Source organism: Sciurus carolinensis, chromosome 5 (genome assembly GCF_902686445.1).
Source record: "Sciurus carolinensis chromosome 5, mSciCar1.2, whole genome shotgun sequence".
In the NCBI taxonomy this organism is placed as follows: domain Eukaryota; kingdom Metazoa; phylum Chordata; class Mammalia; order Rodentia; family Sciuridae; genus Sciurus; species Sciurus carolinensis.
The window spans coordinates 470,344-497,520 of record NC_062217.1 but is presented as its reverse complement, the minus strand read 5'-3'; the positions used below and the strand labels follow the sequence as shown (position 1 = coordinate 497,520).

At 59.5% G+C, this 27,177-nt stretch overlaps 1 protein-coding gene across 3 annotated transcripts in view; it reads left to right on the top strand.

The window, feature by feature from the left end:
* Tmem255b (transmembrane protein 255B) overlaps nt 1–22,739 on the top strand; it is a 33,212-nt gene extending 10,473 nt beyond the window's left edge. Inside the window, exons 3-9 of one of the 3 annotated variants that reach the window (XM_047553102.1) lie at nt 1,028–1,090; nt 8,033–8,122; nt 12,689–12,769; nt 13,602–13,687; nt 15,383–15,542; nt 16,129–16,272; nt 21,758–22,739. In XM_047553102.1, coding sequence (XP_047409058.1) covers nt 1,028–1,090; nt 8,033–8,122; nt 12,689–12,769; nt 13,602–13,687; nt 15,383–15,542; nt 16,129–16,272; nt 21,758–21,778 — 645 coding nt within the window. In that variant the 3' untranslated portion in view covers nt 21,779–22,739. The other 2 variants (XM_047553103.1, XM_047553101.1) reach the window with 2 other exon arrangements.
* Nucleotides 22,740–27,177: the final 4,438 nt, after the last annotated feature.

The window sequence follows — 27,177 nt, the reverse complement described above, 5'->3', positions numbered from 1 at the left end:
CCCTGTGCCCCCTGTGCCCCTGTGCCCCCTGTGTCCCTGTGCCCCTGTGCCCCCTGTGCCCCTGTGCCCCCTGTGTCCCTGTGCCTCCTGTGTATGGTTCAGGTCTGTGCCTTTTCCAGTTGTGACACAGCTAAGTCTTACTGGTGAATCGCCCAAGGGTCCTGCAGAGGGCCCTTTTCACAGCCTCTGTCCTCCTTCCACGGGCCCTGGAAGTGGGCCACTGGTTCTGAACACGCCTGGTCTGGGTTTCTTGCAGACAGCGAGTCAGACTCCCAAGGCGGTGCTTCCTGTTTCTTCTCCTTTCACTTATGTAGAATTTCCCCCTTGGAGTTGCATTCATACCTGGAGTTCACTCCGCAAGCCGCACGTATCCTGCCATGAACCAGCTCTCTAGTGACCAGATGGAAGTTAGCTTTTAGTTCAGGCAGTTGTGGAGGAAGGTGGCCACTCCACTTTGAGGGCAAGGAGATGGCTCCTGCTGAGCACCACGAGGGGCCTGCTCAGTCCACGCAGATGCAAGCTAATGCGGCTAGCAGGCCAGCTCCTGAGGCCTCCCCAGGGGCAGGCCCCTCTGAGCAGACTGCAAGTCTCCTGCGGTCAGTCCCCGAGCAGGCCGTGCAGCAGGTTGGCACACTGCCAAGGGCTGGGGAGCGCTCTGCCATCAGGCGCTGCCGCCTCCTCCCAGCCTCAGGTGCTGTGGAGACCGAGATCCGCAGGGCCCAGTGTGTGTTTATCCAGTGGCCACAAAAAAGCCAGGTCAGACAGAGGCTGCCTACCAACAGCTATCAAAGGGGACCCAGAATAGGCCTCCACAGCCTGACCCTGTCTCCAAGGTCACCATGCTCCACCCACTGGACGGTGAGCAACCTGGAGGCTCCTGAGCTGGTGAGCAGCCGCGGCTCCAAACAGCTGGACCCAGGGTCATGGCTGCCTTCCGCCATGCATGCAGCGGGCAAGGGTGTCTGGGTGGCCTGCACTGTGTCTGCATGAAGATGACCTGTGCTTCTTGTTTTTCCTTTGGCCACAGCTGGGCTTCGGTTCTTTCTTGGGAATCATCGGCATTAACCTGGTGGAGAATAGAAGACAAATGGTAGGAAACACCTCTCTTCCAGGGCGGGCTACAGCAGCGTCGGCCCTGGGGAGGGCTCACAGCTGCAGCTGGGCGTCTGAGGGGGGTGACCCTGACAGCTGCCCCGCCTCCTGTGCTGAGCAAACCCTGGCAGGGGCCTCAGTCCAGGAGCGCACCTTCGGTTGCTGGGTTGGTGTTCAGATTGGCCCAGGCTGAGGATAGGGAGAAGAACAGACAGGGGAGGGACCCTGGGTTCAGACATGTCAAATAGCAGCGTTGATCAGGCCAATTCGAAATCTGCTGTGCTTGGCGCGCTGTTCGGGGACTAGAGTTATAAAAATAAATAGCCAATCTTGCAGGTTCAGCAGGGCAGCGTGCACCCTTAGGAGCAGTGCTGGAGGGCAGCGGCTGGACGCCAGGCGCTGCTTCCCCAGACCTTGTCAGCTGCACGGCTGCCCTCTGACTGTCTCCAGCTGGAAGGACCCACCCTGAGGTTGTCACCACATGAGCGAGCACGGGACCCGGCAGTGCCGTGCCCTCAGGTCGCCTGTCCCTGATCCTGGCTGAGAGAGGCAGTACTGGCTCTCGTGACCCACAGCAACCAACAGCCAGGAGCTGCGTGGGCCCTGGTGCTTGGCCAGAGGGCCTGATGCAGGGTGGGGTCCTGGGGACCCTGGGAGTAGATGCTTTGCTGGGTGCAGGGTTGCTCTGTCTCATGGTGGCCGAGACGGAGAGAGAACCCGGAGCCCACACGTCTCCCCTGCTCCCCAGGGCAGGGCCGCTCCTGCTGGATGGCCTGGGCCTGGCACACTGGCCTGGGGACTGGCATCTGGACCAGAAGGCATGCCCCGTGGAGGCTGCTGGCTGCCAGGGACCCACCACTTCCCAGTCCAGTGCCCATGGGCCTTCCAGCTTCAGGCGGATGAAAAGGGGACTGTGAAGCTGGGGTGGGCGGAGCTGGCGAGGCAGAGTGCCCTCCAGCCCACGAGCGTCCACCTTGCCCTCCAGGGCCAATTCTTTTGCTTCCTATAAAACCGCTATATGGAAAATAACCATAAGTCCACCCACTGAGGACCTGCGACTCCACGTCCCTATCGCACTCTGAGATGCCACCGTCATCATCAGAGCATCTCTGTGCCAGCAAGAACCTGCTTCCTTCAGCTGTCATGCCCCACCCCCTGGCCCTAAGCACCACTGTGGCTGGGCTCCCTATCCTGGGTGTTCGCTGGAGTAGCTGGTGTAACGTGTGGTGCTTGGTGTCTGGCTTCTCACATCCAGCGTCATGCCCTCAAGCCTCCCCGCCCCGTGCAGTGGCGTCGAGGCCCCTGTGCAGTGGCGTCGAGGCTCCCGTGCAGTGGCGTCGAGGCGAGGCTCCCGTGCAGTGGCGTTGAGGCCCCCGTGCAGTGGCGTCGAGGCCCCCGTGCAGTGGCGTGGAGGCTCCCGTGCAGTGGCGTCGAGGCCCCCGTGCAGTGGCGTCGAGGCTCCCGTGCAGTGGCGTCGAGGCCCCCGTGCTGTAGTAGGTGTCGGAGTTCCCTTCCTTTTGGTGGATGAGTACTATGCCCCAGTGGCTGTGTCCACTCGCCAGGTACGGGACACCCAGCCTGCCTCTTCTGGCCTGGCTGACGGAGCAGGTGGGAAGCCTCTTGCTGGTGGAGTCTGCTCCCTGGTGGAAGGACGGCAGCTCTGCCTGTGTACGTGGAGTTCTCCTTCTGCCCCTGGGTGGGCTGCTCCCCTCGCCTGGTGTGCCCGGCCAAGGCCTGATGGGGCGTGGGTGCAGCCTGCAGCCCCTCGGCAGCGGCGCCCCCATGGTGTCCTTGGAGTCGCACTTGGTTCCAGTTTTGGTGACGTCTGATCATCTGCTTTTCCTTCCTTGCTCGTGCTTCCGGTACCACATCCAAGAGGCACTTGTCTGATCCAAGGCCTTTGGTTTCTTAGAAGGTTCTCACTGTTCTGGTGCTCTGTTTGGGCCTTTGGTCCACGTCGAGTCGAGTTTTGGCTGTGGAGTGAGGAGGGTCCATGTCCACTCCTTGGTGCTCTTTGGGTGGTCTGAGTGCCACGTGGTCATGGAGACAGTGGAGCAGGAGTATGAGGCTCTACCAAGGCCTCTCACTCATTACATGGACACATACCCTGTCCTTGGCGGGTGCCACACGGTCAGGATGATGAGCTTTGCGGGAGTGTGAGATGGAGAGGCCGAGCCCTCTGACTCCCTTCTCCTGATCAGCATTGTGTTGGCCAAGCTGGATCCTGTATGAGTCCACATGAGCTCAGAATCAATGGGTCCACCTCTGCAGGGAGCCCACCGGGGTTCTGGCAGGGGCAGTGCTGGATCTGTAAGTGGACATGAGGAGTGTTCCTTTGGTAGCTACGTAGGAACACCAAACATTTCCCATTTGTTTAGGTTTTGGGTTTCTTTCAATAGCGTTCTATAGTTTTCAGGGGCAAGTTAAATGTTGCTCTCAATTGCCCTGAATTGCTCCCTGGTGGTTCTCGTCAAGGCTTCTGTGAACGGCGTTACTTTCTTCATTTTGAGCATGAGTTGTTCCTCGCCTCTGGGTTTTGTGAGTTTGTCCTCCTGCACCCTGTTGAACTCTGTTGCTTCCAGTGGCTTTTCAGGGGATCCCTTGGGATTTCTGTTCAAAAGATCGTCACTGCCGATAGCAACAGTTCCTTCTTGTTCTCTGGCTTTGCCAAGAGAACGTGGACCTCACAGTGGCAGGGTAAAACAGCATGGCCACGGTTGCCAGGGTGGCAGGTCTACCTGCAGACAGGTGCAAGGTGGGCCGCCGGGTCCTTGGCCCAGAGACCCTGATGGGCCTGTGGTGCCTACGGTCTCACCTCTGCCTCTTGGAGGTGTCCAGATGGCCTGAGTGGGACCCTGTGCCCACCCTGGACCTCAGCTGTGCCCAGTGCAGGGGTGTGGGCCGATGCACTGGTGCACGAGGGTGCCACCCAACTGCCCCCAGGGTTCAGGGGGCAGCCACCGTGTGCTGTTCCTGAGCACAGGTCAGGTGCTGTCTCCAAAGCAGACAAGGAGGGCCGTGTGTCCCGCTGTGTCCGGGTGCACAGGAACACTTCTATTCAGTGTGCCTCAGGGAGTCGTAAGGAAAGGTCGAAGTGGATAAGAGCAAGCAAGCCCAGCACGCCCGCGCCCGCGCACAGCTGGCAGCCCAGGGCAGGTCCTGCTGCACTCTGGCCACCTCTTCCTGCCGTCTGGTGGGGCCAGTCCCAGACCTGCACCCTTTCCTCTGTAAGGGCTTCCCTGGGATCTGTGCATTAGATGTGGCTCCGCCACGATCTGTGCTGGTTGCGTGTTCGTCTCCAGACGCCCTGGGCGTCTCCACTCCTGCAGTAGGCAGGTGCCAGTCATGGACTTCACTGCCAGCTCTGGGTCTAGCTGGCTCCTCAAGGTCAGGGATGAAAAGGGCTTGCTAACTGCCGATCCCTGCCCCCACGTATGCACACGCTCATGTGCATGCACACACAAACACATACGTGTGCACATAGGTGCAGGCACACATGTGCTCATACGTGTAGACACACACTCACACATACAAATACTTGCACACATGCATGCACACACATGCACACACATGCACACACGTGTGCACACTCACACGAACACGTGTGCATACACACGTAGGTACACTCACACATGTGCGCACACTCCTGCACACATGCATGCACACACAAACACACACGTGTGCGCAGAGGCACATGCACACAGGTTGGGGTGGCAGCGCACGTGCCTTCCAGTCTGCTTCAGAGCACTGTGTCTCAAGCTTCCTTAGCCTGCGGCAGTCACACCACCAGCTCAGCCAGATGACTGAGAGGACAGAGCTGCAGGCACAGGACTGTGGCCTTCAGGAGCACAGGGAGGGGCAGGGCCCTCTGAGAAGGGCAGCATGGCCTGCTGAGGGGTCAGGAGGGAGGCGGGTGGGCGGCCTGTGCAGCAGGCCTGGTGGAGCCCTGCTCCGGGAGGCCTCTGGGTCTTCCGGTGCCCCCCACCAGGAAGCAGCCGGGAGGGTGCAGGTGTGAGGGGAAGGGTCTCCAGTGCGTGGTCACTCTGCGAGGGCCTGGGGTGATGCACCCTGCGAGGGCCCTGCAGCTGCTGGGACACAGCCACTGGGGCCGAGCCCCGGTCCCTGAGGCAGCCGCCCCTGGGCTTTCAGGGATCTCCCTGCTGGGGCCCCCGGGACGGACAGGGAGGCATCTGTGGAGGCCCATTTCCTGAAGTCCTTCCCGTGACCCCTTGCTAATGAATTTGTTGTCTGGGAGGCCATGAAGAGGAGGCTGGCCCTCCAATGAGGAGGGTGACTGAGTGCCAGAGGCGGCTGTGGCCTGGTTCTCTGGGGACCTGGTGCCCTGCTCTCAGGATGAGGTCATGGGACAGGAGTGGGGTACGAAGCAGGGCAGACGAAGCAGGGCTGGGACTGGAGGGCAGCGAGCGGGAGTGCGCCCGGGGGAGGCAGGCCGGCGGGGGCAGGTTCATCTGTGTCTCTGAGACCTCGGGAGCTCTGTTTCTCTGGTTCTCAGGGCCTTGGAGGTGGTCAGAGCAGAGGAGGGCAGGGCAGGAGCAGGAGAGGGCTGTGGGGCCGGGCAGAGCTGTGTTCAGCAGGCAAACATGACATGAGACGAGCGTCCGGCGGCAGGGTCTCTGGTACCTGGCACTGCCACCCAGCAACCCGGAAGCCAGGAGAAAGGTGTGGGGGCACTGAGGTGGCCAGGGACCTCACCAGAGCTGCGTGCTGAGGCAGGAGGTGGCAAGGCCAGTGAGGGAATGAGGCCAGGCCTCTGGGAAGGTCACCACATGCCCTCAGCATCCCAAGGGCAGGCGTCAGCTTGGGGACCGTGAGGGCAAGCCGGGGGTGCCAATCCTGGAGCACAGGGCAGCCACCTGCTGGGTCAATGGCAGCCAGGGACAACTTGATTCCAGCATGTGGAACGTGGAACAGGGTTGGGTGAAGGACACAGGCAGGAGGCACCTGAGGCCCTGGCATTGGCTGGCTCCAAAAACCACCTGCAGCTGGTCCTTGCCCGGGGCTCATGGCCATCTTGTATCCTGCGGGTGGCCGGCCACCAGCACCAGACAAGCAGCTGTGGACAGCACGTGCTGGGAGCTGTGCTCCAGGCCCGGCCAGCCCACTCCTCAGCACTCCATCTCGGCAGGGCCAGGACCCCAGCACCGCTCAGTTCTCCCCGACCCGCCAGCTGCAGGCCCCTGTTCTCCCGCCTGGGCAGCACTGGCTCCATTCCTCCCACCTGCCGTCCCACTGAGCCTGGGCCCAGCCGCCCTCTCCTGGTTCAGGCAGAAGCTTTTTTGCAGGAGTGACAGGAGGAACTCGGCAAGAATGGTTGAGTGGTGCTGAGCCCACAGGATCCAGGCTGGAGCCAGGGAAGGAGGGCTGGGGAAGGCCTCCCCCGGCAGGGAGGTTGGGGGCTCCCAAAGGCAGGAGAGGTGGGGCGGAGGCTGCTTGCCACCTGCAACCTCAAACGAAAATCCAGCTACTTCTGCAGGAGAGCACAGGGAGGGTGTCTCCCTGGTGTGGCTTCTGCCCACCCGCTGGGCAAGAGGGAGGTGTCTCCCTGGTATGCCTTCTGCCCACCCGCTGGGCAGGAGGGAGGGTGTCTCCCTGGTGTGGCTTCTGCCCACCTGCTGGGCAGGAGGGAGGTGTCTCCCTGGTGTGGCTTCTGCCCACCAGCTGGGCAGGAGGGAGGGTGTCTCCCTGGTGTGGCTTCTGCCCACCAGCTGGGCAGGAGGGAGGTGTCTCCCTGGTGTGGCTTCTGCCCACCAGCTGGGCAGGAGGGAGGTGTCTCCCTGGTGTGGCTTCTGCCCACCAGCTGGGCAGGAGGGAGGTGTCTCCCTGGTGTGGCTTCTGCCCACCAGCTGGGCAGGAGGGAGGTGTCTCCCTGGTGTGGCTTCTGCCCACCAGCTGGGCAGGAGGGAGGTGTCTCCCTGGTGTGGCTTCTGCCCACCAGCTGGGCAGGAGGGAGGTGTCTCCCTGGTGTGGCTTCTGCCCACCCGCGGGACAGGAGGGAGGTGTCTCCCTGGTGTGGCTTCTGCCCACCCGCGGGACAGGAGGGAGGTGTCTCCCTGGTGTGGCTTCTGCCCACCTGCTGGGCAGGACTCCACCTCGGTCCTGCTCTTGCACAAGCAGTGCAGACGTGAGGCCTCAGCGCTGCACCTGGTCTGCTTCAGGCTTCAGGGCCGCCTCCCACCCTGCTGCCCCACAGACCTCACACTTGCTGCCCTCTCTCTGAGGCCACTGGGGCTCTGCCTCCTCTTCCAGGGCTGGCCCAGGCCTTCCTGCTTCTCAGGCCCAGTGTGCCCCCTTCTGGGCACCCGAGCTTGGTTCTGCCCCGGCCTGGCTCGGTTCCTAGGGGGCACCCTGTCTGTCTGCGTCACATCTGCATGCACAGCACCTCCTGGTGCTGTGGGGACTCCAGAGCATCTGTCCAACTTGCGGATCAATCATGGAGCCCAGAGCCCTTTCCAGCTGGGGAAACTGAGGCAATTGTGGCCGGCAAGGCCAGCTGTCAGTAGCCGAGTCCTCAGGAGGATGGGAACCCCTGGCCTGGTGCAGGTGTCAGGTCTGGGGCCCTCTTCTCTGCCATTGCAGATGAGACCCGTGGGTCACTGGGACCCCTGAGCTGGAGGCCACTGGAGAGAGTTGACACCGCCCCTGTCCCAGGACAGTCCTGGGGTTGGACACGCTGTTTCACCTGGAATGTCCGTTTTCCTGCATCCACTCCATCTCCCATTCTTTCTTGTGATCACACAGGCGTGACCTTCACCAGTGGTGGATTGAGCTGCACCTCCTGGGCTCTGTCTGGGGGCGGGCGGTGTGCATGAGAGGGTGCAGGGGCAGGTGCAGAGGGAGGGAGGCAGACTCCAGGGAATGGGATAGAGCTGGAGAGGATTTTCTGAGGAGCTGACCTGTCCTGCTTGTCCTCCGCTTCCAGCTGGTGGCGGCCATCATATTCATCAGCTTTGGCGTGGTGGCTGCCTTCTGCTGTGCCATCGTGGATGGCGTGTTTGCTGCACAACACATCGTGAGTACCACTCCCTGCCTGTGGGTGGATAACAGCCCCCAAATCACAGACCACAATGATAGGTACATGATGGAACACAATCAGCTCCCCTGGGCGACATAATGAAATGGAGTAGGATGTAGTGTGATAGAATGCAGAAATAATGACCCAGATGAATATGGTGGAGCAGGAGAGGTGTGAACAGGAGTACGATGCTCTGACAGGCACAGGGTGGAGCAGGAGAGGTGTGAACAGCAGGTATGATGGTCTGACAGGCACAGGGTGGAGAGGAGAGGTGTGAACATCAGTATGATGCTCTGAGAGGCACAGGGTGAAGCAGGAGAGGTGTGAACAGCAGTAAGATGCTCTGAGAGGCACAGGGTGGAGCAGGAGAGGTGTGAACAGCACTATGAGGAGAGGTGTGAACAGCACTATGATGCTCTGAGAGGCACAGGGTGGAGCAGGAGAGGTGTGAACAGCAGTAAGATGCTCTGAGAGGCACAGGGTGGAGCAGGAGAGGTGTGAACATCAGTATGATGCTCTGAGAGGCACAGGGTGAAGCAGGAGAGGTGTGAACAGCACTATGATGCTCTGAGAGGCACAGGGTGGAGCAGGAGAGGTGTGAACAGGAGTACGATGCTCTGACAGGCACAGGGTGGAGCAGGAGAGGTGTGAACAGCAGTAAGATGCTCTGAGAGGCACAGGGTGGAGCAGGAGAGGTGTGAACAGCAGTATGATGCTCTGAGAGGCACAGGGTGAAGCAGGAGAGGTGTGAACAGCACTATGATGCTCTGAGAGGCACAGGGTGGAGCAGGAGAGGTGTGAACAGGAGTACGATGCTCTGACAGGCACAGGGTGGAGCAGGAGAGGTGTGAACAGCAGTAAGATGCTCTGAGAGGCACAGGGTGGAGCAGGAGAGGTGTGAACATCAGTATGATGCTCTGAGAGGCACAGGGTGAAGCAGGAGAGGTGTGAACAGCACTATGATGCTCTGAGAGGCACAGGGTGGAGCAGGAGAGGTGTGAACAGGAGTACGATGCTCTGACAGGCACAGGGTGGAGCAGGAGAGGTGTGAACATCAGTATGATACTCTGAGAGGCACAGGGTGAAGCAGGAGAGGTGTGAACAGCACTATGATGCTCTGAGAGGCACAGGGTGGAGCAGGAGAGGTGTGAACATCAGTATGATGCTCTGAGAGGCACAGGGTGGAGCAGGAGAGGTGTGAACAGCTCTATGATGCTCTGAGAGGCACAGGGTGGAGCAGGAGAGGTGTGAACAGCAGTATGATGCTCTGACAGGCACAGGGTGGAGCAGGAGAGGTGTGAACATCAGTATGATACTCTGAGAGGCACAGGGTGGAGCAGGAGAGGTGTGAACATCAGTATGATGCTCTGACAGGCACAGGGTGAAGCAGGAGAGGTGTGAACAGCACTATGATGCTCTGAGAGGCACAGGGTGGAGCAGGAGAGGTGTGAACAGCACTATGATGCTCTGACAGGCACAGGGTGGAGCAGGAGAGGTGTGAACAGCACTATGATGCTCTGAGAGGCACAGGGTGGAGCAGGAGAGGTGTGAACATCAGTATGATGCTCTGACAGGCACAGGGTGGAGCAGGAGAGGTGTGAACATCAGTATGATACTCTGAGAGGCACAGGGTGGAGCAGGAGAGGTGTGAACAGCACTATGATGCTCTGAGAGGCACAGGGTGGAGCAGGAGAGGTGTGAACATCAGTATGATGCTCTGACAGGCACAGGGTGGAGCAGGAGAGGTGTGAACATCAGTATGATACTCTGAGAGGCACAGGGTGGAGCAGGAGAGGTGTGAACATCAGTATGATGCTCTGAGAGGCACAGGGTGGAGCAGGAGAGGTGTGAACATCAGTAAGATGCTCTGACAGGCACAGGGTGGAGCAGGAGAGGTGTGAACATCAGTATGATACTCTGAGAGGCACAGGGTGGAGCAGGAGAGGTGTGAACAGCACTATGATGCTCTGAGAGGCACAGGGTGGAGCAGGAGAGGTGTGAACATCAGTATGATGCTCTGACAGGCACAGGGTGGAGCAGGAGAGGTGTGAACATCAGTATGATACTCTGAGAGGCACAGGGTGGAGCAGGAGAGGTGTGAACAGCACTATGATGCTCTGAGAGGCACAGGGTGGAGCAGGAGAGGTGTGAACAGCACTATGATGCTCTGAGAGGCACAGGGTGGAGCAGGAGAGGTGTGAACATCAGTATGATGCTCTGAGAGGCACAGGGTGGAGCAGGAGAGGTGTGAACATCAGTATGATACTCTGAGAGGCACAGGGTGGAGCAGGAGAGGTGTGAACATCAGTATGATGCTCTGAGAGGCACAGGGTGGAGCAGGAGAGGTGTGAACATCAGTATGATACTCTGAGAGGCACAGGGTGGAGCAGGAGAGGTGTGAGCAGCAGTAAGATGCTCTGAGAGGCACAGGGTGGAGCAGGAGAGGTGTGAACATCAGTAAGATGCTCTGAGAGGCACAGGGTGGAGCAGGAGAGGTGTGAACATCAGTATGATACTCTGAGAGGCACAGGGTGGAGCAGGAGAGGTGTGAACATCAGTAAGATGCTCTGAGAGGCACAGGGTGGAGCAGAAGAGGTGTGAACAGCTCTATGATGCTCTGAGAGGCACAGGGTGGAGCAGGAGAGGTGTGAACAGCACTATGATGCTCTGAGAGGCACAGGGTGGAGCAGGAGAGGTGTGAACAGCACTATGATGCTCTGACAGGCACAGGGTGGAGCAGGAGAGGTGTGAACATCAGTATGATGCTCTGAGAGGCACAGGGTGGAGCAGGAGAGGTGTGAACAGCACTATGATGCTCTGAGAGACACACTGTGGAGCAGGAGGTGTGAGCAGCACTATGATGCTCTGAGAGGCACAGCGTGGAGTAGAAGAGGTGTCAACAGCAGGTATGTTACACTCATTGATACATCAATCAGTAGGAGGAATTTCTGGCTTCCAATGGTCCACCATGACCCTGTAGATGGCCAGGCTATAGCAGGGGTGACCTCTGTCTCAGTCTACCCTGGTTGGCAAGTGATAGTGTATGCACTAACCTTATCTCCCCGGTGGCTGATTGCATAGGTGATTCTTGCTGACGCCATCCCCATCCAATCACTTTTCACTGGGAAGTCCAGTAGGGGGGGATGTAGAAAGTGCCACATTGGAGGTGAAGACCCCACAGGACTACCATCGCTGAACACTGTTCTGGGAGCTTTGATGCTATCTGTCTGAAGCTCTCATGTTGCAGTCTCTGGTCACCTCCGCCCCTGCACACCTCTGGTGTTTTTCTTCCTGCCCTTTTGCTCTGGCCCTGGTATGGTTTCCCCAGGAAGAGGACAGCACAATGACAGAGATGTGACTGTTTTCTACAAATGGACCCAGCTAGAGCAGGCCTGGTGTGTGCCATGCCCAGCATCTCCCTCCTGAGAAAATAGGAGTGGTTTTTCTCCTCCAGAATGACCAGGGGTTGCAGACTCTTCTTGGGTCAGAAATAGGAATGCTGTGAGAAGTGGAGGAACACAGTAAGAAAGCCAAATACAGGCTGGAGTCCTAAGTTCTTTACAGATTGTACAACTAGTGGCATTTTATAGTTTCTGTGTGGCCCTCACTATACTCTGCCACAACAATTGTAAGCATTCTGTAATTGTCAATTTATTGGTATGACTCACTGACTCGTCTATGAATCAGGTGGGAACTCTGCCTTGTCTTGGCATTCTTGTAATTTGAGGCTGTTGCCCTCCATGAATATTGGAGACAAATGGATAAGACAATTGAGTACATGGTAGAGTGTTGGATTGAAAGATAGATGAAAGGATGGATGGAGGAATGATGGATGTTTGTATGTATACATGATGGACAGATGGAAGAATGATGGATGGATGGTGGATGGATGAGTGTGTGGGTGATGATGCATGGGTGAGTGGATGGACAGGTGGAAGGATGGTGGATGGATGGTGGATGGATGAGTGTGTGGGTGATGATCCATGGGTGGGTAGATGGACAGGTGGAAGGATGATGGATGGATGGTGGATGGATGGGTGTATGGGTGATGATGCATGGGTGGGTGGATGGACAGGTGGAAGGATGGTGGATGGATGGGTGGGTGGGTGGGTGGTGATGCACAGGAGGGTGACTGGACAGAGGCATAGGTGACTGAAGGACTGGATGAATAGGTGGATGTTTGGGTGGGAGCTGGTTGGATATCTGAGTGAATTTGCTCAAAATCCTTCTTGCTACCTTCCAAAGTAGAAAAAAGCAGTTTTTCTCTTAGCACGAGAGGCAGAGCCTGGTGTAGAGTTGTGGGAAGTTCCTCATCAGGCTAAAGGCCGACTCACCCTTCTCCTTGACTGACAGGTGGAGATGTGTCAGCCCAGCTGCGTGGCTGGAGGGTGCCCCTGCTCTGGGCTTTTGCTGCCCTGCCTCTGCACAGGAGCCAGCTGCACTCTCTGGCAGGCTCTGGCTAGTGTGCTCTGGGCTCTGGGTCCACAGCAGGCAGGTCTGGAACAGCCTCTGGCCACTCCTGATTGGGAATACGATTCTACTCCCTCTGTATTTCTTCTCTAGGAACCACGGCCCCTCAGTATGGGAAGATGTCAGTTCTACTCTAGTGGGGCAGGGTACCTGTATGACGTCTACCAGACAGAGGTGAGCTCTGGCCGGCTGGCCTCCCTGACTGACTCAGGAGTCCGCGGTTCTGTCTGGTCATGGGGTGGCTGTTTTGATTCTAGCACATCTTCCTGCCACTCTTTCCACTGTGGAGTAGTAGGACACTCATAGCTCCAGGTGTGTTTCTGGGCCAGTTTGATCGTTCAACGTCCTCTGCTTTCTTGGGAACCACAGCTGTGGTTGCTTCTTGGACACACAAGCTGCCGTTCATTCATGTTGCTTCGTGTGGCCTTCCAACGGCATTTGTACTGACTCAGTGCTGCCGCGGACACTGGGGCGGCAAAGGCATGCTGTCTTTCCTGGGTGGAGGACAGCTGCAGCGAGGTCTCACGCCAGCTGAGGGATGCTAGGAAGGACAGGAGCAGGAGGTGGCCTCAGGTGGAGGCCGCTGCAGGTGACAGGCCCATGGCAAGTCACACAGCTGTCCACACGGGGTGGAGTGGGGAGGCCACCCTGTCTCACACTCAGCTCCAGGTGGCTCTGCCTGGCCACCCCCACCAGTGCTGTGGAGATTCGTCACTAACTAAACGTGGCCTCTCAAACTGAGTGCTGGTGTCAGAGGAGGGGCAGTGAGTGGCCACCACTCCCACCCGACCCACAGAGGTTGTCCAGTGCTTAGGGCATCTTGGAGAGGAGGCAGCTATGACTCATGGCAGCACGGATCCCTGTGGCAGCGGGAGGGAGTCTGGACATGTGTCCCCCTGCTGCGCCTGGACAGGGCAGGCCCCTGCCAGGATCAGAGGGTCTCGGCATGAGTGGGGAGGACAAGGTGCCGGGCCCCAGATGGACCTGTCTGTCCCTGTGTCCCCAGGTCACCTGCTACTCCTTCAATGGCAAGTGCCAGCTGAAGGTGAGGAGCAACACCTGCTACTGCTGTGACCTCTACGCCTGCGGGAGGTGAGGTCACACGGTGCACGGCTTGCAGTGGGCGGGAGAGCAACCTGCCAGCATTGCGGTGTCCCCGGAGCGAGGTCCGCTGGTGGCGCCCGCCCGGGCGAGGCCCACGTGCTGCCTCCTGACCGGCTCGCCCTTTCTCTGCACCAACGCCTGGTTAGAGTGCGGAACAGGCACCACTGGTGGGTCCAGGAGCTGTGCTGCAGAGGCTGCCCCTCCTCTGCCCGTCACATGCTGCCACAGGTGGCCACCAGCGAGTCCCTGCACTGTCCCTTCTCAGGGCCGGACTGGGGCCAGTGAGTTGGGACTTGGGGTGCGCACTCTGCACCTACCAGTGAGCCCCAGGGGGAGCCGCCCTGGCCAGCCCTGCCAATGCAGATGGACCCCCAGAGCCGTGGAGGGACCCCAGATTGCTTGAGAAAAGTGCCACCTGCTGGCTGGGAGGGCACTGGCAACCCAGTGGGGGGCTGCCTGCTGCTGTGCCCAGGGCCAGGCCGGTGCCCGTGTGACACAGGCCGCTTCCCGGGGCCCTCTCCCCTCCTGCTGCCGTCCCTCCTGGCCCTGAGGGAGCAGGTGTCTGCTCTCAGCCTGGCTCTGCTGCTCCCATCCGTCCAAAGGAGATCCTGTGAGCCCCCAGGACCATGGAAGCCTGGCCGGGGTGGCTGCACCTGGGCAGCACAGGGCCTGTGAGGGTGGGTCTTCTTTGCACCTTGCCAACACTTCACAAGGTGCCCTCCCCAGCATCTGGGCCCGAGGGCTTCATTGGTGTGGGTGTAGGGGGCATTGCCCTGAGCTGCTGCCTGTTCCAGGCAGAGCCGGGGCCTGGACAGGTCTTGCTGATGGGCAGCTGCTGACCCCCCTCACGGTGGCTCCCAGCGTGGGGATGTGTGGTGGCAGGTGCCCTTCCTGTGCTGCCCAGGAGCTCATGGAAAGCACCCCACTGCCCGGTGTTTACGCAGGGAGGCCACCCCCGCCTCCCGAGGTGCACACTTGGGGCCCAGCCTGGGAGCCACCTGTCTGGGGAAGCTGGAGTTGAATGAAGCTCATGCTCCAGGGAGCAGGGTCCCCGAGAAGGCCAGCCTGAGACGCAGAGGCCACAGCTTCCCAGGGCCTCTGCCCCTCTGGAGACAGGGCGCCCACCCCTGCAGCAGCCTGACCCCAGGTGCATGGTCCGAGGTGTGCCCGCACTCCAGCCCCACCTGGACGTCTGCCTGCCTGGGAGGGCAAGATGGCCCTGCAGGCATCACCTTCAGGGCTGTGAGGCAGAGGACTGGACGTCAGCCCTGCCCTCTGCCTGCTGGCCCAGTCCAGTGTCACTCATGGAACTCACGGCTGGCCTCCGCCCTCTCAGTGCAGCCTGGTGCCCAGGGCAGGGGTACGGGTGTGGTGTGGCTTTGCCAGAGGCATCCTGGCATCCGTGGCTGCAGATGCACTGAGCCCTCTCACTGTGTCCCTCCCAGAACTGACCTGGCCCTGCAGGGCCAGTGTGGACCAAGACTGGCTTCTCTGCACTTGGAGGTGCCCTGCGTGGGGTCGATCTGCCTCCAGTGCTCACTTCTTCCCCAGACCTGCATTGCCCAGGTGTGAGGTCACTCGACCACAGTTCAGCCCTTGAGGTGGTCACCTGGGCCTCGGGGTGGTCGCCTGGCCACGCTCCAGCCCCCAGGGTGTTGACACCGCTCCTCCCTCCCTCTGCAGCATGGAGCCCTCGCCCACCTATTATGAGTTTGTGGGCGTGCGTGGCTGTCAGGACGTGGTCCACCTCTACCGGCTGCTGTGGGTCTCCACAGTGCTGAACGTCTTGGGCCTGTGTGTGGGCATTGTCACGGCTGCAGTCCTGGGGGCCTTCAAGGACATGGTGAGTGGCCCCTGTGTTTCCAGCCACTGGCCAGTGTGTGGTCCCTTCTGTGGGGCTCCCAGCAGGAGCATGCTAGGCCAGCACCAGTGACCACCGTGAGCAGGGCACAGCTGGTACCACTGCCCGTCGCCACAGGAATGACTCCTCAGCACTTGTAGAACCCCCAAGTTGTCCCTACCGCAGAGGCAGTCACGCCAAGTCCCCACTTAGGGAATGAAGCTCGGTCCCTGGGTCCCCAGTGGGGTTCATGACCTCCCAGGAGGCAGGTCTGGGCAGTCCTGGGCTGGTTGGAATGAGCTGTGGGTGGAGGCTCCAGGGCAGCCACTGGCTCTTTCCGGGGACAGTGTGGGCCCCTATGAACTGCTGCTCAGCCTCTTGCTTTCCAGGGCTTCTCCTCCCAGAAAGCCCTATGGAGTCAGGGGAGGCCTGGCCTCCCTACAGTCTCCCTTCTCCCCTCCCACCGGAGGCTGCATCTCCAGGCTCCAACCTGCTTCCAGGTGGAAGTTCCCATCCACTGGGACCAGTTTCGAGGATGCTGGACTCCCGTCAGTGACCAGGGCAGTGCCGACAGCCTCTCCTCCCGCAGGTCCCTCTGACCCAGATGGCCTGCAGTCGGTCCACTGCGCCTCAGATCCTCTACGACCCTGCCCAGCAGATACTGGCCTACACAGGCTTCTGCCCACCGCCCCCAAGCGTGCCAACCTGCTCGTCCTACCCGCTGCCCCTTCAGGTAGGTGCATGCCACCTGCCCAGCCAGGTGTGCCCTGCACACAGTGGTCAGTGGTGCTGGCTGCTGCCCAGATGGTGGTGGGCCCACTGGGGGCCATACAGGGTGACGTGGCCTTGGGGCTTGTTGCTGCCCGTGGCTTGGCGACCACGTGGCTCTGCCAGCGCCTTTCTGCTTTCCTGGCTGCCAGCCAGCTCCACGAGGCCAGAGCAGCTGAGGGCACGGCCATCACCCTGGCAGGTGGATGCCCATGGGCACAGCACAGCGAGCGAGTCGACAGAAGTCAGGTTTGCCCGCACCCTCGACTATGGGGTGGCCCCGCCGGGGCTGTCGGGCAGTGCCGTGGGCCCTGGGCCACCCTGGGGAGCGCCGTTCTCTCGCGCCTTTGCTTGCTGCGCGTGCTGGGCCATGGTGGCCGTGGTGAAGCAGGCCCCATGGTCCAGCGGAACCTTGACTCAGGGCCTCGGCACTGGGCCTTCGGGCGTTGTCCTCTGGTGGGCGCCTGGGCACTGCAGGGTGTTGGGCAGGCCCTGGTCTCTGCCCACATGTGCAGGGGCCTCGTTGGGGCCACAGAAGCCCTTTCAGAGGTGGCAGTGTCCTCTGGGGCGGGTGGGAGCCCTGGTCCGCCTGAGCCAGGCTTCCTTTCTGGTGGAGGCGCCTGACGGGCCGTTGACCCGGTTTTGGGTGTCGTCGGGGCAGCCACGCCTGCAGAGCTGCCTGTGGATCCGTGTGGCAGCCTGCGTCCCCAGGCCCGTGGGAGGCGGAGCTGAAGGCAGGTGTCCAGGTGCTCCACAGGGGCTGCACCCAGGAGGGAGACTCGGGGAGAGGGCAGGGTCTGCCGGGGCTCCAGGACTGAGCCCGCACAGTGGCCAGGCGTCAGCTGCACCAGAGAGTGTGGCCATCTCAGCTCCAGGGCTTCAAGGAGGTGGGCGGCAGCAAGTGGAGCCAGAAGCAGGTGGGGGGCCAGGCGCCCGGGATCTGAGCAGAGGGTCCCACCAGCTCTTCTGACAGGGACACCGTAGGCTGTGGGTCGGGGCGTGAGGCCACTGTGCTGGCCTGTCCTCACCCTTCTCTCTGTGCCTTAGTCTCCTCTGCTCATCTGGAAATGAAGCCAGGGCCTTGCACTGGGGCCTTTGAACTCAGGAGGAATGTAGGGGTCCTTTGCGAGGTTAAGGAGCCCATCCAGGCTTGTGAGTGACAGCTGGAAGGATGTCCAGAGGATTCCCTGGTGGGCGCCACGCCTGGCCTCCGGAGGCCAGGGGCTCCTGACCCGGAGAAAACTAGGCCCTTTCAGGGTGAGTCTCCTGTTCCCGGGATGGAAGGGGCTGCCTCAAGGCTCAGGAAATGACAGGAGCATTGGCCAAGGACCCTGCGGTGTGGCTACCAGGAGCAGGTGGCCCCAGCACGAGCTCCAGCCTCCCTCTTCCCCATGAGCTTCTCCGCGCCTGCTTAGGGACGCCGGCCGGCCCCACCGAGGAAGCCCTGTCAGCTGGAGCCATGCTGTGGGCCAGGGCTCTGCTCTGCCCTCCTCTCCGCGTCGGGGGGTGTGCTGGACCCAGGCAGGACCCAGGACAGCAGGACTGTTCCACGTCGGGCCCTGTCGGGTGCTCCCCTGGACCCGGACCCTGGCCTGCACAGACCCAGGAACACGCCTGGGTGCTCAGCCTGACCCTGCTGCCCAGGAGCAGCCACCAGGGGTGTGCAGTCCCTCCTGCCTGGTGCCTGGACCTTGGGCTGCTGGAGCCTGGTGCTGTCTGTTGGCAAAGTCTATCTATGGGGTGTGCGGAAGGCCTGGAGGACACAGGGCCATCCTGCCCTCCCCAGCCTGGACTCCCCCTGGCCGTGGAGAGCCAGGGATCCAGGCAGGGGCCAGGTCCTGCGCAAGGCAGGGAGCCGCTCCCACGTGCCTGAGAGCATGGCCTGCTGCCTGCTTGGGCTGTGGCCTGCCTCCGCCCTGGGCCCCGCGCTTCAGGCAGGAACTCTCCCCTCCTCCCAGGGGAGGCCCTCGCGCCCTGGCCGAGGGCAGCTGAGCGTCCACCACCAGCACGTTGGGTGTGCAGTCCGACATGTGGATACAACCAGGTTTGGGAGGAGAAGGCCCACGGCCTGGGAGCCATGTTTCCTCAGAACCTGGGCACAGAGAGGGAAGGGTGCATGTTGGTGCTCTGCCAGGTCAGGGCGCCAAGCGGCTCCCGCACCTCAGGTGGCTGGCCTGAGGGTGGCTTTGAGCTGCGAGCCAAAAACATACTCGAAGGGATCAGGTCGCTCACACCCAGCAGCTTCCCAGCATGAAGTGCAGAGGGGCCGGAGAGGCACAGGTCTCACCTGAGTCCTGTCAGCGAGGGGCTCTGTCCACCTGCTGATGGGGTCACTGTGGGCAGGTCCTGATCCCAGTGAGGCTCCTTCCACACGACTTCCTCTCTGTTTCCTGGGGGTTTCCCCTATGATTCCTGGGGTTTCCCCTGTGGTTTCTGGGGGTTTCCTCTGTGATTCCTGGGGTTTCCCCTGTGGTTTCTGGGGGTTTCCTCTGTGGTTCTTGGAGGCTTTCCTGTGGTCCTGGTGGTTTTTCCTCTGTGATTCTTGGAGGCTTCCTTTGTGGTTCTAGGGTTTCCTCTATGGTTTCTGGGGGTTTCCTCTCTGGTTCTGGGGTCTCCTCCATGGTTTCTGAGGGTTTCCTCTGTGGTTTTTGGGGGTTTCCTCTGTGGTTCTTGGAGGCTTCCTCTGTGGTTCCTGGGATTTCTTCTGCGATTCTTGAGGGTCTCCTCCATGGTTTCTGAGGGTTTCCTCTGTGGTTCTTGGAGGCTTCCTCTATGGTTTATGGGGGTTTCTTCTGTGGTTCTTGGGATTTCCCCTGTGGTTCTAGAGTTTCCTTCATGGTTTCTAGGGGTTTCCTCTCTGGTTCTGGGGTCTCCTCCATGGTTTCTGGGGGTTTCCTCTCTGGTTCTGGGGTCTCCTCTGTGGTTTCTGGGAGTTTCCTCTCTGGTTCTGGGATTTTCTCTGTGGTTCTTGGCTTCTTCCTCTGTGGTGCTGGGGTCTCCTCCATGGTTTCTGGGGGTTTCCTCTCTGGTTCTTGGGTTTCACTTGTGGTTCCTAGGTGTTCCCAGTGTGGTTCCTGAGGCTTCCTTTGTGGCTTGTGGTTCTAGAGTTTCCTTCATGGTTTCTAGGGGTTTCCTCTCTGGTTCTGGGGTCTCCTCCATGGCTTCTGGGGGTTTCCTCTCTGGTTCTGGGGTCTCCTCTGTGGTAGTACAAGATTTGTGTGGCTGCTCATTTTCAGTGAAGAACAGAGTGGACTCATGTTGGGGAACCAGCTGTTCCAGAGAGCTAGGAAATAGTCCTCTAGAAACTCACTTGGGCCCTGAGGTCAGAAAGATATGTGGGTTTGGGAGAGAGAAAGGAAGGGAGGAGAGCAGAGGCCTGAGCAGGGCTGCAGAGACCTCGACACAGCGACTTGCTGCCCCTTTGGAGGACATGCTGCCTTAGGGCTGTGAGGCTGACTGGCCCCTGGACTCTGCAGCAGGGGCCACCTGGGAGGGGTGACAGATATGCCTCAAAGTCCCTGGGCAGCAGCTGCAGCATTAAATGGCGTGTCCAGTCAGTTTACAAGCTGCATCCTTTGTTAGTCCACAGGAGTCTTTTGTGTATTTATTGAAGTATCGACTTTAAGAAGGAGTTTTTCAACCCTGAGAACTTAAAAGGAGAAAAAATAAAGAGACTTCTTGGCAGAGGAGAGAGGCCGGAAGCTCTGCTGCTTTAAGACTTCCACTATTCCCCAACATTTCCCTTCTCTCTGTCACTTTTGCCCGTCTATGTGGCTTTTCAGGGTTCTCCAGAAAAGCAGAACACACAGAGCATGACATAGGAGAGATTTGTTCTAAGTGGTTGGGTCTCACAGCTGTGGAGGGGGCAGGTCCACTGTCTGCTGGCCACATGGACTGGAGACAGGGAAGAGCTGACGCTGAACTTGGAATCAAGTGTCTGTAGCAGGACTCCTCCCTTTTCAAAGGCCTCTGCCTTTTCTCTAAGGCCTGCATCTGGTTAGACAAGGCCCACCTACCTACGCTAGGAAGGGTGATCTGCTTTACTCAGTCATTGATACCGCCGTTTACCGGTGACGAGTTCTGCCCCTTCTAATGTTGAAGATTGAACACTAGAGAAGCAGCCAAGGCAAGCATATTAAGCAGGTTTTATTTGAAGGTAATAATACAGACTTCTCCCGGCAGGAAGAAGGGGGCCATGGCTGATGTTCTAAAGTCCCAAGAAGTGAGCCCACCCTACATCTTTTATAGGTTAAGGTCTCTTTTGTTCTCCAGTTCTCTCCCCCCTCATCTCTCCTTCCTGCCTATGTGACTAGGCCTGGTTTTGCATTAAGTGAGAAGCGATGGGCAGGGGGAGGGCCAAGGTGATTCAGGCAGGCAAGGGCCCAGGTGGCATTAATTAGCATCTCCTTGCTTGCAGTCCTTGATAAAGGCAGGTAAATTTGGTAATCAAGGGACTCCTGAGATCCTTGACATTCCATTCTTAGGGGCAGTCTCCAACTTCCAGAGGCAGATGGCTTCATGGCTTTATTTCCTCCATTTGACCCGATCCCCTATTTCTACACTAACTGCCTGTCCCCAATTCTGGCTTCAATATATTTAAATTTTAATCTTATCTGGCCGGGTGATCTGTGATCCCAGAGACTTTGGAGGCTGAGGCAGGAGGACCACATGTTTGAGGCCAGCTTGTGCAACTTAGTAAGATCCAGTCTCAAAATTAAAGGGCTGGGAATGTAGCTCAGTCACAGAGCACCTCTAAGTTAAATCCCCGGTACTGGAAAAAAAAAAAAAAGAAGTTACATCCGAAAAATGCCTTCCGTGAACCTCCTAGGTGTGTGCGTGATGTGTGCCTTGTCACCCTGTGCAGTGTACACTGATGGCCTCATGTTTCCCGTGAAGGATGAAGTGTTGGGTGAGCCCGGAGGACCTGGCTCCCAGCTGCCCCTGACCCTCTGGGTCAGACCTTGGTGCCAAACTTGCAGACTGAGGGGCTAGGAAACCATGGGGAGGGGCTCCGAGCACCTTCCTCAGGGTCCCTGGAGGCTTCGGGAGCAGTCTGTGCCCAGGAGCCTCCAGCAGTGCCGGCTCTCGGCCCCTCTCTTTGGGCCTTGCCTGGCTGGGGGCTCCCTCAGGACCCTGGTTGGGTGGGGCCCTGGGTACAGGAGGGCTCCTCACCACGGTGGGCCCGGCGTGTGCTTTGGACAGGATGCCTCTGTTCAATTGCAGCCCTCCAGCATCCTCTCGGCCTCAGCCTCCACTGACCTCCGTCCGCCTGAGGATGTGCAGCCTCCCTCTCAGGGCTCCCACCATGGGCCTCCACCCCATGCCCCAACGCCCTGTGTGCCAGCCTACTGCCTCTCGGGGGAGAAGCCACCCCCCTACGCACCCTGACACTGGGTGGCAGAATGGAAAGTGACTTGGTTTTGCTTGTTTCTTAAAAACGCCACCTCTAGAAATCCTGCTTCAGCAGCTGACCCTCTAGAGGGCTGGAGAGTGTTCTGGAAGGCTGTGCCCTCCTCCCCTTCAGGGGCCCATCCTGAGCCACGAATGAAGGTGGAAGCTGAGTCTGGCCAACGCCCGTGGCAGCCCTGCTTCTGCCTCTCTTAGCACGAAGCCAACACCATAGGCTCAGCCCGGCCTCCTTGGGTGAAAGGGGCTGCTCTGACACCTGCCATCACTCACCAAGCCACAGATTCATTCCCTGCCTTCCTCTTAACCTCACTCCTTAAGGAAAAGTGTAGATTTTTGTATTTGTGTGTAAGATGGGCCGGGACCCCACCTGACCCTTAGTGCCCTGTTCTACTGACATTTGCTTGGAAAGAAAAGCTGCCTCCAACCCTGCTTCCAAAGGCCTGCACTCGAGGCCTGTGTCCTCTTGCCCACTCAGTGCTGGGACACAGATCTGCCACCCTCGTGTCGAGGCCCATCTGCCGAGTGCTGCCTGGGGCCCTGGGGTCCTGTGCTGCTCCTCACACTGCCCAGAGACTGCCCACCTGCAGCTTGCCACCCGGGCGCCATCGAGCCTCTGATCTCTGTTCAAGGGGATGCCAGCGCAGACAGCCCGGGACCCAGGTCTCCCTGCTCTGTCATGCACTGAGGGTCCCATGTGTGGCCACCCTGCCAGCACAGGTGAAGAGACCAGAGAGTGCTCGCTTTCAGAGATGGCCAGGTCCCGACCGACGGCGCAGAGTCCCTGCATGAGCTGTGAGCCATCGGAATGCGCCCCAGCGTGCGCACATGCTGTGCGGATTCCCTGCGGCCAGAGCGTCCTGGAAATCATCCAATGCAGGGACAGGCGAGTCCGCCCCAGGACGGTCGCAGAGGGACTCGGCACCTCTCCGTCCACCAGAAGGAGGGCTAGGAGGAGAGGCCAGCTCTTCCTGCCCCTCCCCTGCTTCGCGGGGTTCCCGGGGTGCCCAGGCACACAATAAACCTGTCCCCTTCCGCGTGCCTGTCTGTTTATTTCACAGATTCAGCTGCAGCACCTGGGGTGGGGGTGGGGTCTTCCTCCCCAAGGCAGTCCTAGACCCATGGAGAAAAAAGACCAGGGCCTTGGCAGGACAGGGGCGGGGACTGTTGGACAGGGACAGGCAGACGTGGCTCCTGCGCCCCCTGCTGGCCACAGCACACCTCCGCACACAGCGAACACAGGACTGGCATGCGGAGAACACCTGGCAACCGCCCAGGAACTCCTGACTGGTCTCTGGGTGCAGAGACGGCCCCTGGATTGCGCACTCATCACTCTTGATTATCATTTTGTTGAAATTAGCCTCAGGAGAACATGACCTGGATCTCTCCTTGGCGCTGACAGCCTTGGGCCCAGCCCGGCCTCAAATTCCCTGACCTCCAGGTAACAGACCCAGCTCTCCTGACCTCCAGGAACCAGATCCCAGTGCCCCTGACCTCCAGGAACCAGACCCCAGTGCCCCTGACCTCCAGGAACCAGACCCCAGCTCTCCTGACCTCCAGGAACCAGACCCCAGCTCCCCATGACTTCTGGGAACCACACCCCAGTGCCCCTGACCTCCAGGAACCAGACCCCAGTGCCCCTGACCTCCAGGAACCAGACCCCAGCTCTCCTGACCTCCAGGAACCAGACCCCAGCTCCCCATGACTTCTGGGAACCACACCCCAGCTCCCCATGACTCTGGAGCATGACTCCAGCCTCTTTTTTTTTTTTTTTGGCCTTGGTGGTTCTTTGTAAGTTGAGTTTCAAAGGCCATTTATGGAACCGTTTGGGGTTTTAGATCCCATGGTCAATGACCAGTATTGCTGAATTGTTTGACTTGCTTTGACTACATCTTTAAAATTAGCAAAATCAGCAAAAGCAATCCCCTTGACAAACAGCTCTCAGACACACTGAAGTCACATAGCGCTTGGGACCGTCTGTGCCCCTGTTTGTTCCCAGTGTCGACCTGGCCATCTTGCTGTCCCTCGAGCTTCCAGAGCCATCTTCGGTTCTCCGGCATGGCCCAGCCCAGGTGCTCACGTGTCTGTGCTGGTCTCCTTGCTCCTCTCTCCTCAGAGGAGATGAGGGTGGCAGTGTGGCCCACACGCCTGCCATCTGAGTCTGAGCATCCTGCAAAGCAGCCACCTGTACAGAGAAGCCAGACGCAGTGGGGGAGGTCCTGTCTCAGCGTGTCGGGCACCGAGGAGCCTTGTCTTGACCGGCGGGGAGGCCAGAGTGGGCCTCCGTGGCACCCCTGGGAGAGGACGGCAGACTGAGACCACCCTTCCAGGCCTGGGAGTGTCAGCCTTCCACGGCTGTGACAAATACCCAAGGAGATGACGACGGGAGAAAGGTTTATTTCGGCTCATGATTTCAGAGTTTCAGTTCAGGGTTAACCAACTGCAAACAGAAACATCATGGGGAAGCTGTGGCTGAGGGCGGCCGCCAGCTCGCGGCAGCCGCGAGACTGTGGGTGGACGAGGTCAGCCCTCTCCGGGAACGCCCCTGGTGACCTACCTTCTCCAACAACTTTGGGTCCAGCCCAGCCTCCGTCCCCACCTCTCAGAGGTCCACGATTGGGTCAGTCCACTGTGGACGTCAGAGCCCTTGTGGGGAACCCTTCCCAAAGCCCAGCTCTGACAGCTGCACTGGGGACCAGGCCCTCAACACGGGCTCCTTGGGGGACATCCAGGTCCAACCCTGCCAGTAATTCATGTCCATGGTCCCACAAATGAAGGCTCTAGGAGGCCACAGTCTGGCTGGCTGCTATTGAGAGACCAGCTTCTGTGTCCCTTGCCGTGACCAGCTCTGCCTGAGGAGGCCAGGAGGATGGCTCATACACTACGGGCTTGTGCAGATTCAGGGACTTTTGATAGAATATAAGAACTGGGTAACACACAGCTCCACGTGATGGAGGATCCTGCCAAGATGGCAGAGCACAGGCCACAGTGACCACCAGCATTCAGCTTTCTGGGGACTCCTGGATTCTAGGCATCGATGCCACCAGTCTGCTGAGGTCAGGCATTCTGGACAACACGTGCTTCCAGCGTAACTGATGGAGCTGGGGGTGGCTCCCTGTGGCAGCCCTTTCCAAGTCTCCACAGAAACTGCTTGCTCTGCTCCGTGTCAGATAAGTTCCACTGGCTTCTCACGAGCTCTATTAGGCGAATCTGGATCTTACAGGACCACCGTTATGTGGCATTTGTGAAGGTCTATTTAATATCCCACTGGGGATGCTGTCTGAGACCCTCTCTGGACCACGTAACACATCCTGCTCAGCACCTGCTGGTGGAGGGTCAGTTAGCACCAGCCCCAGCACCTGCCCCTCATGTCCACCCAGAGCGGGCAGCTCTCGTGACAGTGTAGGTGTGGCCTGCTTTGCTGGTGGTAAACTCTCCGTAAGGAGGCGGCAAGCAAGCAGGTGTGGTGGCCCGTACCTGCAACCCAGACTGGAGAGGCAGGAGGCCACAGGCTCCAGGCCAGCGTGGGCAAGTGAGCAAGACCATCTCGAATAAAAGACCAAGGCTGGAGGTAGCTCAGTGACGTGGAGGTTGTGACAGGCCAGGGGCACTGAGGGGTGTCTTGGCAAAGACCCCTGTGGCTGGGGTGCTGATCCAGGGCTGGCGCGCAGGACGCCTCGCCCTGCGCAGTGGTTAAAACAGCAGAGATGGACTTCCTGGCTGCCGAGGGCAACTGAGTCTCCAGGCCTCAGAGCCCTGCTCTGTGGGGTGTCTGGCTGTCTCCATGGGGCTCACGATTCCTGGAACTGTGGCCTTGTGTCCAGTGGTTCTCCCTGTCTGGTCACGTGGGGGCTCAACCCTGACTCCCCAAAGCTGGCCTGAGGGTCTCTCCAGCAAAGAGAAGCTGAATTGCGGGTCTGGTGGGGCCTCTGCCCACCAGAGCCAGGGCACCGCAATCCCCAGGAATGAGCTTCCTGCATCTGGTGCTGCGCTCAGAGTGCAGAGCCGGGGCAGGGTCAGCCCTTTCCTGAGGCTCTTCCTACCAGTGTCTTCTTCCAGGCCTGGCATTTGTTCTCCCTGGCTGGGTCTTTTCTCTTTCCTAGAGCCAAGAGCTGTTAAGAAACAGTAAACTCCAGGGTCAACAATTTTATTCATGCCCACAAAAATGTCTTTATCTCTGACGCAGCCACAAAGAATGTGGGCCATTCCACCCACAGCCCAGTGGCTGCTCCCGCTCCCCCGGTGCAGGGCAGCCCCCTAGCCAGGCTGCATCCCTGGTGCTGGCCTGGCCTGTCTATGAGTGGACAGTCCCTGGTCAAGCCTCTGCCTTCGTGTGGAGGGTCCTGGGAGGCCCTCTGTAGCCCATTGCTCCACGGAGCTGGGTTTGCAGGTGTGACTCGCTGGGGCTTGGCCTGGAGGCGCTGCTGAGGCCTCTTCTTGGGGGGCTCCCACCCAGCCCGTGGGGGCCCTCCATGGCTCTCCCCGCAGGCTGATGGGTGGGCCCACCGTGGGCAGTTTCTCCCACCTGTGCAGGTGACAGGAGTTCTGAGTACACCCCTTTCCATTTCACAAAACTTTAAAATCACAAATTCTAATACACTTCGCAGAGCTGTGCCCCGGGTCCAGCCTCTTGCCTCAGGACTAGAGCCCCTCAGGTCACTCTTGCCGGTGCCCCTGCAGGAACTTGCTGTGTGAGCTGGAGGCTCTTTGGGTGAGGGGCGCCTGCCCAGCTGCCTCAGGCCGTGAGGCTTGCTCACGGGGTCACCAGTCTAAGCTCTGCGTCCCGTCTGCGCGTCACAGGTGAAGGCCGACAGGGTCCTGTCTGGGTGTGTGCTCCCGAGCAGCTGTTGCGCGTGGCTGCATGTGGCGGGCGCTTGCTGGGGCCTGACAGAACGGCGCTCCTGAGACCAGCGCATCTCCTGGGGGTGGGCTCCTGCCATCTCCCTGGGGCTGCGGGGCCTCCGTGGCTGAGTCGCCAGGACGGAGGGGCGTCTCCCGTGTTTGCCGTGTGTGTCTTTCCCCTCTCAACCGGCACTGTGCCACCTGGCACCCTTGGCCGCAGGGCCTGCCCTCACCTCTTGCCCATTTTACTGTTGGGTGGTCACTACCTGATGGGCTTGCAGGAAGTCGTTACCCACTCTGGATGGGAGCCCTGTGTTCCCGTGTGTCTTGGTCTCTTCTAGCAGAGCTTACGACCTTCCTTCACATGTAAATGCACAACCCAGGATCCTGCCCATCAGAGAGGGGGGACGATGATCCTTTGCTTTAAGGAAGTGGATCCATGAGGGTGACTTTGCCGTGGGCATGTGGGCAAGGTCTGCCGACTTTTCCATCGTCTCGCGTGAGTGTGTCGACAGAGGATGCCCTGGCACCTGCGGGTGAAGGGCTGCTCTAATGGCCCTGTGCACAGGACCAACCTCCAAGGGGAAGAGTCCTTCTCCAGGGTACCCTCGAAGGAGAGGAA